The 10,379-nt window shown below is 45.9% G+C and overlaps 1 protein-coding gene across 1 annotated transcript in view; it reads right to left on the bottom strand.

The window, feature by feature from the left end:
- FGF2 (fibroblast growth factor 2) overlaps positions 1 to 10,379 on the bottom strand; it is a gene marked incomplete at its 5' end in the record, with an annotated part of 85,214 nt that overhangs the window by 14,846 nt on the left and 59,989 nt on the right. Inside the window, one exon of the mRNA XM_006015624.3 lies at positions 6,317 to 6,420. Coding sequence (XP_006015686.2) covers positions 6,317 to 6,420 — 104 coding nt within the window. The remainder of the gene's footprint in view (positions 1 to 6,316; positions 6,421 to 10,379) is intronic.

The following is a 10,379-nucleotide window of genomic DNA, read 5'->3' as shown; positions in this document are numbered from 1 at the left end:
GACATGTACTCTGTCCAAGTTTGCAGATGACACAAAGCTATGGGGAGATGTGGACACGCCGGAGGGCAGGGAACAGCTGCAAGCAGATCTGGACAGGTTGGACAAGTGGGCAGAAAACAACAGAATGCAGTTCAACAAGGAGAAATGCAAAGTGCTGCACCTAGGGAGGAAAAATGTCCAGCCCACCTACAGCCTAGGGAATGACCTGCTGGGTGGCACGGAAGTGGAAAGGGATCTTGGAGTCCTAGTGGACTCTAAGATGAACATGAGTCGGCAGTGTGACGAAGCCATCAGAAAAGCCAATGGCACTTTATCATGCATCAGCAGATGCATGACGAATAGGTCCAAGGAAGTGATACTTCCCTTCTATTGGGCGCTGGTCAGACCACAGTTGGAGTACTGCGTGCAATTGTGGGCGCCGCAATTCAAGAGGGATGCGGATAACCTGGAGAGGGTCCAGAGAAGGGCCACTCATATGGTTAAGGGCCTGCAGACCAAGCCCTAGGAGGAGAGACTAGAGAACCTGGACCTTTTCAGCCTCCGCAAGAGAAGGTTGAGAGGCAACCTTGTGGCTGCCTATAAGTTCATCCCGGGGGCACAGAAGGGAATTGGTGAGTATTTATTCACCAAGGCGCCCCCGGGGGTTACAAGAAATAATGGCCACAAGCTAGCAGAGAGCAGATTTAGACTGGACATTAGGAAGAACTTCTTCACAGTTCAAGTGGCCAAGGTCTGGAACGGGCTCCCAAGGGAGGTGGTGCTCTCCCCTACCCTGGGGGTCTTCAAGAGGAGGTTAGATGAGTATCTAGCTGGGGTCATCTAGACCCAGCCCTCTTTCCTGCCTATGCAGGGGGTCGGACTCGATGATCTATTGAGGTCCCTTCCGACCCTAACATCTATGAATCTATGAATCCAAGTTGTTTAACCTGCTCTTGCAAAGTTCCAAAGATGAAGATTCCACAGCTTCTCTGGATAGCCTGTTCTAATGCTTGATCACGCTCAAAGTCAGAAAGTTCCTCCTAGTCTCCAACCCCAATTTCCTCTGCTGCACCTTGAGTCTGTTGCTCCTAGTCCTGTCCTCTATGGCCACGAAGAAAAGCCAATCTTCATCCTCTCTATAATCACTGTTCAAGTATTTGAAGTCTGGTAACAAATCCCCCCTCAATCTTCTCTTCTCCAGGTTAAAATAACCCTAGTTCTTTCAGACTGTCCTCATAAATCATGCTTCCCAGGCCATTAATCATTTTTGGTGCTCTCTGTTGGACTCATCTCTCTTGAAGCATGGGACCCAAAACTGGACACAGTGATCCAGGTGCAAAATAGAGTGCTGAATAGAGTAAACGAATCACTTCTCTTAACTTGCAAGTGACACTCTTGTTGATACAACCCAGAATGCTGTTGCCTGTTGGCTTTTTTTTTCCCCCATAATAAGAACACGTTGTTAGTTCATATACAGCTTAACCCTCATGTAGGCATTTTTGATCTGTTCAGGGTCACACCCAGAAGGATCATTATTGCCCACAGGGATAAGCAGTTGTCAGGCTGCAACCTCAAACCTGGGTCCTTGACCTGACCAGCACAGCCACTCATCCTGGCCTGCCAACCTACAGATGGTTGCCCAGTTAGGTCAAGGCTGTCCTGAAGTTGCCAGCAGGACCTAGCCCTCCACCCACTCACTTACATTAGAGTGGAAATGAACTAACTTACCAGGTCCCCCATATAAACCCCTGGTCTGAACCAGGAAGTATCTGGGCAATAGGGCTCAACCTGATCCCACACTGCTTTGCTGTTTTCTCTGGCTTGCGCTCTGACTGCTTCCTGCTTGATCTCCTGGCTTCTCAAACTGGCTTGTTCATTGACTCTGCTCTCTGCCTAATCAGGCAGCTTTCTGACTTGACTTGTTGCCTGATCCCCTGGTCGCCCATGATCTGGCTTGACAGAAGCATGGAATAGTTGTCTGAGTACCGGATGAGTCTGGGCAACCTTTCTGTGACATCGTTGATGCGGGTTCCTGGCAGATCTCCCAAGTCAACAGGTCAGGCCAGCAAGTAGATGCCTCTGTGTCCTGCAGAAGGGAACTGACCATTACCACCACCCGTTGCTTCCTCTTGGCAGCAGAGGTGTCAATCTTTTCTCCTTTAGGGGGGCCTGGCTTGGCCTCTCCTGCCAATAGAGTGGGCTCCTCCTCATCTTATGCTAGGGCTTCATACTTGTTCTCCAGCTGGACAGCCACAAGTTCAGAAGAGAAGTGCTGTCTGTTGCCAGAAGTGACAAACTGCCAACATCCAGCTTCCAAAGAAACTGGGTCTTCCAATGCCCTCTCTAGGTGTCCCTCTTCCATGATGCTGGAAGTCTCTTTGTGCACTGGAGTCATGAAGACCTCATGCTCACACATGTTTCTAAAACTATTCACCTCCTCCTTCTGAAGGTCCCTTACCCCATTCCTAAGAGAATCCACCCAGAAACACCTCAAACACTGCAAGCACTCCCCCATCTGACAGGAACATGCAGGCTGCAGGCTGTGAGCCCCGCAAAACCAGACCAGAACTTGAGTGGAAGCTTCAGTGGTCAGTGGCTGTACTTGGACAGAGGACAAGCTGGTACAGGCATTAGCAGGATTTTGGCATTGCAACATCTTTCAGTCATCTTACTGATTCTCCTGCCAGCTCCTTCTTTCCATTGGTACTCCTAAAATATCCTCTTACTCCTTTACCTGCTTCCACTCAGTAAGTTTACATTGAAAAAAGGAAGTGTCCAGGCAAACTCCCCGCTCAAAGCCAACAGGTCAGGCCAGCTCCACTCCCTGTTCAAACCCCTGCTTGCTAACGTGTTTGCTAGTCCTGTGTTACTTGCTCCATATTCACATTGATTAGTTTTAAAATATGCCTCAAAATGTATCACCAGTTGTAGGATTTGTGGGCAGAATAAAAAACAAAAAAAAATATGTTGCCAATATCTTTCAAGCTTCTTGAGTTAAAAAGTCAATTAACTCCTAAGCAATAGTAAACCCCCAAAACAAAACAAAACACTTTACCAAACTTCAAAAAGAAAAAAATGACTGCAATTTGAATCAAAATGACTGATTCCACTGCAAGTGGTGAAAATGGGTAAGACTTCAAACAAAAAGTGCTCACAACCTGCCAACACAAAGCTGCCAACTTGCCAACACAAATATTGGCTAAAACAAAAGCCGCATGTCCTATTCCATTTTTTTAAAGAGAAACAGAAAATATTTCCACAAAACTAAGAACAGAACTTGTACTCTATTTCTTGGGGAAATACAGAAAATTATTTATAAAAGCAATACATGCCAATTTAATCGGGCCACCTGCCCCTCTCTGCCACTGCTTTTACTGCCGCCTGCCCCCCTGCCATTTCTTTCCTCACTGCAGCAGTGGAAGGAAGTGGGGATGGGCATGGATACATTTAAGATGATATTCCAATAATTAGATTCTGTATGTGGAAAATTATAACAAATTTAAAATTTTCCATGTGTAGAATCTAATTACTGGGGGATGGTCTTAAATTCAAAGTCATCTTGGATTCAGGTAAATATGGTAGTATAGTTACTGACTATAGTGAACAACAATTAATCCTGGGTATATGACAAAAGTGTTACCTTCTTTAACCTTGAAACATCATGTGACTGAAGTCAGAAAATAAACTTTTGTCTCTATATACCTACGCTGCTTACATTACCAGAGTATTATATATTTTGAACTATGAATGCCCACATAGGGAATTATAATGGTATAACCAACACAGTAGAAGCACCCTGGTATAATATGGGAAAAAATTCCCACGTACACAAACTCTTACCATATTTTCTTGCATATAACATGGTCCAGAATAAACTATGCACCTTATTTTTGAAAGGCAGAATGAAGAAAAAAAGACCATTCCTTACGGTAAGTAACTAAGTAAAAGCAGCTAGGCAGTCAAGTGGGCTCATTGTTCTGCTCCCTATAGATCGAATGCAGTTATTTTTACTTTTGTCCATTAGATACTTAAGAACCAGAAACAGTTATTACTATATTTCCCCTCTCATAATGCAAACCCCAATCTGCAGCAGCTGCTCTTTGGGAAAAAGCAGTTCTTTGTATCACAACTTTTTTGCTTGTAACACCTCACACATCATTTTACTCTGCCTGGCAATACTTTGCTAAACTATTAAAGGACAAAATTCAGCTTCAGTTCATTTGTTATGCTCAGATAGTGCAAAAGGACCATAGAAGTGGCATAAAAGGACAGCTATCAATTCGTCCTAGAACAAGGAGCATCTAAGTGCAGGGAAGGATATCAAAGTGATATGTGGTCCAGTGATCCTGACTGGCATAATAAGATTTAGCGACTTGCAAAGGTTAGTTCTGTCTAACAACTTTAAGATTTAGCGTAATTCCTTTGGCTCTCTTCTTGGCTCTTTCACTAACTGGAGCTCAGCTGAAAGTCAGAATTGCCCTATAGCATTTTCTAATGTAAGAAAATTTGAAAGAATCTTTATATTGCCAAGCTCAAGAATTCCCAAAGAACTAGTAGAAGACTTAATGAAACCTCTTAGCAATATGACAGCTAGTCGGAATGTCAGATACATAACTGCAGGAAAAGAATCTCTATAAAAAAACAATATGGGAAAGGAAAAAGTTTACACTTAAATATGATAAAGCCTCAGAAGAACATAATGAGACATTAAGGCTGCTTCCAGATGTAAAAAAACAAAACAAAACAAAAAAAAAAACGCCCAAAAGATGCACTTTACCAAAAGCAGAGCATGTTACTTGTACCCAGCTCCACAGCATCGGTAAAAATCAGGCACTTCAGCAGGGGTATTTAGCACTTTTAGCTAAAGCTGATTCAACCACCTATTAGATAAAGAGTTTAAAAAGCCCCACTAAGGTACATGATCTTTACATATGTCGGGCGAACCGTGTTGACGTAACATGCTGCCTCTTCTGGGCATGAGTAGGGCACAAGGCAGGAAAGTGCCAGGTGTAAAGTAAAGCACCATTTTGTTTTTTTACATCTGCAAGTGCCCTTAATGTGCATTGTAAGTGAAATGAAAGTGGTCCTGAAGCAAAATTGAAAGAATCCTCTATGGCCATAAATTAATGCTTAATTCATGCCAAGCACCTTGGCTCACAAAAACACTTGGCAGTAATAACAGTACTAGTTGATATAAAAACCCACTACCAGCTCGAAATTGAGTCCGTTTAAAAAAATGGGAATTAAAATAAGTTTCAAGTGCTAAACCTAGTCATTCAATCCATATGCCAAGTTTTGTAGTTTTACAATTTACAATGTTTCTCTTACCCCACTTTTCTTATTGGCAAAAAAACCAAACAAACAAAAAACCCTAAACAAAACCAACAAACAAAAAAAATGGACTCATTGTAAAAGTAAGTGAGGAAGCAGAACATACACAAAGTGCTGTTAAAAGCAAAAAAAAAAAAAAAGTCAAACAAACTACAGGTAATATTCTCGTATATCATTACAAGTATTCTAAAGGTCAAATCTCAGGTATTGTTAAGCAAAAACAATTAGAGTGGGGAAAGCCTATTTCAGAGAGAAGTGGGTGTGCATGTGCATGTGTGTGTGGGCATGTGTTTCCACACTCACTGATCCCTTTAACACGAGTGTCAAAGATATGGCCCACAGAGCCCCATTACCTGGCCCTCAGTGCTGCCTCTACGTCCAAAGTTGACCCATATGTAGCATGAAGTGTACTCCGAACCAGTCCCACATGCAGGGTCTGAGACATCCACACCACACGGTGCTCGCCCCAGTCAGTCCAGCACACGTTACATACCTTGGCCGGTCCAGGACATACACCACATGTGAAGCCTGTCCGCAAGGCAGGTCTCAGGCTGAGTTGGCTCCATCTCAGACTGGATGGGCATGCATCGTGGACTAACTGGGGCTGGAATAGCATGTGTCCCGGATAGGACAGAATAAGCACCGTATCCAGTGGATGTAGCATGTGGGGTGGAGCGGTTGAAGAAGTGTGTGCGCACAATCCAGCCCAGTGCCAGCCCTGCACCACTCATGAAGCCCACAGGGCCAGATGAGTTTGACACCCCTGCTTTAACACATGCTTATTAAGAATTTTCTCTGGTTCTTACCCCCTCCTCAGGCAAGACAGACAGTGGCACGACTCAAGAGAGAGTCAGCCTGGGTACTGAGCAATTAATTCGCCAGTAACTAAACAATCCTAGTAAACACCCCCAGTAAACATCATACTGGTTAGCTATGAATTAATTCCACATCAGTTACTAAAACACAAAGGGAGAAAAGGGCATGAAAGATCTTAAAAGTACCTTACCAATCCCAATAATCTGCCGTCTTCCTTCATGGCAAGGAAGCGATTTGCACATACACCTTTAATTGATACCACTCCTCTTTCTTCTGCTTGCAGTTGTAATTTGACTGGGAAGAAAAAGATAAAACTCAGTTTTTATCAGTATACTTCAACACTCAACCAAGGGTGAAAACTGTTGCTCAAGACAGAAAAAGGGGAGAAAACCATGGATAAAGTATATGGCAGGGATACAGTTTTTTCCATTTCTAATTTTCTGGCTCCACTATCAAACAAGGAAAATGAAAAAGAAACTAAACAGTTATCATAAACTTTACACTACAGTGGTATACAGATATGGTTATACATCACTTCTGTATCAATGTTTTGACCTACATGTAAAATCAGTGCAATTCCTCACAGGAACACTTAATATGGTGGTTATGTTGGGGAAGTCATAGTTAAATTTGGCACAGTTAATTGCTCATAGATAGGAAACTTCTATGTAAATTTCTTTATGAAAACATTTTCTCTATGAAAAACATTTGCTAACATTTAGCCCTTGGACTGACTTTGGACTGAATTTTTTCATAGGTAGATCCTTTGATATAAAACATTAGACCTTTGTGCTTAAAGGCATGAATTAGCACCACAATTAAGGACCTTGTTATTTCTTACACTGTGAGCCTCACAGAAGTTGACTGGTGTTTCGTGCGACCTTGAGTTTGGAGCAGTCACATTCAGGACCAACTAAAAGGTAAGAATCTCCCCACCTCCTATTCTGAGCTTCCCCCTTGCTCCTTAACCCCAGGGACTTCTCTGGTAGGTCCCTCCCTACCCCTGGGGTTCCCCCCTTGCCACTCAAGGTTCCCCCCTGCCTCCCCCACTTCCCCCAGGGCGTTACTTACTTGTGGCTGCCTGCACTGTCTGTCCCGGGGAAGCAGGCAGGGAAGGGTTAACCTGCCTGCCCCTCCACCACTGCTGCCCAGGCTGCTGGTCTTCTGGCCCAAAAAGCAGCAGCAGCAGTGGCTAGGCAGGCAGAGTTAACCCTTCCCCACCTGCTCCCCCAGGGCAGATAGTGTGGGCAGGCACAAGCAAGCAGGAGAGGAAGGCAGGGAGACAGTGAGTGGGGATCTGGGGTGCTGGGGAGGGCAGAGTGGCAGTGGGCCCAATCCAGGCCAGTGGAAGAAGCAGAGCAGGTAAAGCATTTATACCAAGGGTAGCCTGGAGTGGCTATACCTTAGTGCAACAGGAGCCAGGTAGCACAGATCAGAGATAATTGGGTCCTGGTGTCACTTTGAGCACCCAAAAGTGCTTAAAACCAACTTCAGGTGTTACTGTGCAGACAATCCAGGTGTTAAGAGCTCCAGTAGCCATCCAAAATGACCATGGTACAAGGCCCTAAGTATTAAGGGCTAGTATTTGTTATTTGCCTTAGGGTCTTGTTACACGTTGCAGTTTGAGTTGCTCAAATGTTCAGTGTTAGTTCTACCTCGAGTTTGGAGCAGTTGCATATTAAGGCTAAAAACCTTCTCTGACTGTCCCCAACCTGCACAGCTGTCACTTGCTATTATAGGACTGGAGAGCAGGAGCCTGACTAGGAGCTACAGCTTTGAGTTGCCACTACAGGGCTGGTGAGCCAACACAGGCTTCTATCCCTGCTCTAAGTTGGGGTATGTGAGGGATGGGCTGTTGGGCAAGGGGAGAGGTGGGCAGAACATGAAGCTGGGAGGCAGACAGTTAATGGGATGGGGGTGGGTAGTGAAACGGGAGGTGGAAAGGAAATGGGGGTGGGGAAAGGATGGTGAAATGAAGGGTAAAATAAAAAGAAGCAAAAAACAGTTTACAAAGAAATAATGAAGTAAATTAAAGAAGGGCTCATGTGTTAATCAACTGGCAATTGGGATTGAGGTGTGCAGAGTGCTGGTCATACTTCCCAGGGTGGCCTAAAGGTGGGAATGGTGAGGAAAGGCACGTTTGGGGGAGCTATTGTCCCTGCCCCAGAAAGGAAGCCCATGCTCATGCAGACCCGTTTCAGCCCTACCTTGTTCCCCTCATCTCCTCCCCCTCCCCCCCCCACCACTCCTGGAACCAGCCATCCCCTGCGACCCAGCTAGCTGGCATGTGCTCTGCAGGCTGTTTCTACTGGGTTGCACCCCTGGAGGTGGGAAGGTCACACACTCAGGGGCAGGAGGGGAAGTTGGCTTGGTTCCAGACCATCCCCAGGGTAGCAGAGTTCAGTGGGTGGTAAGTGTGTGTGTCGGGAGGGGTGGGGGAGCAGTTTGGGCAGTTCATCTGTGAGGAGTGGCCAGATATTAATGGAATACGAGCTGGGTCACATGGATCAAACATATACCTACCCTGGAGTGGCTTAACTTCAAATTGCCTAAAGCATACTTAAAACTAGTTTCAGGTGTTAATGTTTGGATATTGCAGGTGTTATGAGCTCCAGGAGCCACCTAAAATTAATATGCAACAAGCCCTTACAACAGTACTTAGCAGACCTTGTGGAGGACCAAAAACCCCACTTCAAGTACCTCCCCTGTGGTGCCTACATCAGGCTGACCCTCTTCCTGGAGCATACCTGCAAGCCGGGGGTAACCGCTGCCACCATCCAGGGTCTGGTCTTTGGCCGGGCTTTGTGCCCCCAGGGATACACAAAATTTGTAGAACTTGAGGGTACTTAACCCACTGTGAGATCTTGGGGTGCTTCCTTTAGCCTGAAGCACAGCAAATAGCCTCCCTAGTCAGCCAAGCAAAGGGAGCAAAAAGGCTTGCTCAATCCCCCCCAAGCATGTATAACAAGGTTTGCTATAACACAGGGATGGGTAAAATACAGCCCACGGGCCAGATGTGGCCTGCCAGGCCATTCTATCTGGCCCATGGCGCCCCTAAAGAATTTAGAAAAAATTTATCTGCTCCTGGCTGCCTGTCAAAGACGGCAGAAGCAAGTGGCAGTAGGACCCAGGGGGAGCCTCAGCAGGAACGCAGCAGCCTAGCCCCACCCCACCCCCAGCCATTTCCCTGCTTCCCTGCCCCCGTGCTGCTCCAGCACCACATGGCTCCCGGCTGCATCGCCAGACTGGGGACCATGGGGCCCATGCTGGTACCCCCAGTGTGTGTGTGTGTCCACACCCCATCATACACATGCACCCACACACCCCCTTGCACTGCCATACACGCAGACCCCCACACCCTACCACACCATTTTAAGTCATGGCGACTCCACAGCCTAGCACTGCTCAGTATGCATGTGTACTCTAGATACCACTTACAAAGAATCCACATGCTAATGTGGCATCTTAGCACCTCATTGCAACTGGAACTGTGTATTCTTGTTACAAGTCTTGCAGATGAGGCACAGGGCTGCCTAAGGATCACCCTCCACCCTACACATAGCTCCCCACAAACCCCACGCCCCACATATCCACACCCCACCACATGCTCCCTCCCACCACACCCCCCACACCTATCGACCCCGCCACAGGCACATCCACATCCTCCCCCACATACCCACACACCCACAGCCCCTCCACAAACCTATACCCACCCAATATACAAAAGTAAGACTCCATTTTAAATTATTATATACAATCACCTCTATGTGCACTACACGAACACATATAAACCAAGACAAAAACATTTTTTGAAATCAAATTAATTAATCTTTTAGATGTTTGCTTTTTAGAATATAATTTGGTATTTTTCTGGTTCCAAGATAGCAAACCCCCTTGCTGAAAGGAGTATTTCTGGGGACATCAATGCCGCAAAGTCAATGCAGCACTGATACCTACACAGTCAGATGGGTGGCAAATTGGCTAGCTGGTCACACCCAGAGAGTGGTGGTGGATGGGTCATTTTCAGCCTGGAGGGATGAGGGCAGTGGAGTTCCCCAGGGCTCTGTCCTTGGGCCTGTGCTATTCAACATTTTTATCAGCAACTTGGAAGCGGGCGTGGAAAGCACGCTGTCCAAATTCGCTGATGACACAAAGATGTGGGGAGAAGTGGGCACACTGGAGGGGAGGGACAGAATCCAACTAGATCTAGACAAGTTGGAGGTGGGCGGATAAGAATAGAATGGAATTCAACA

The sequence above is a fragment of the Alligator sinensis genome, unplaced genomic scaffold (assembly GCF_000455745.1).
Source record: "Alligator sinensis unplaced genomic scaffold, ASM45574v1 scaffold150_1, whole genome shotgun sequence".
Lineage (NCBI taxonomy): Eukaryota > Metazoa > Chordata > Crocodylia > Alligatoridae > Alligator > Alligator sinensis.
The sequence above is the reverse complement of the archived record's forward strand: the minus strand, read 5'-3'. Positions and strand labels throughout refer to the sequence as shown.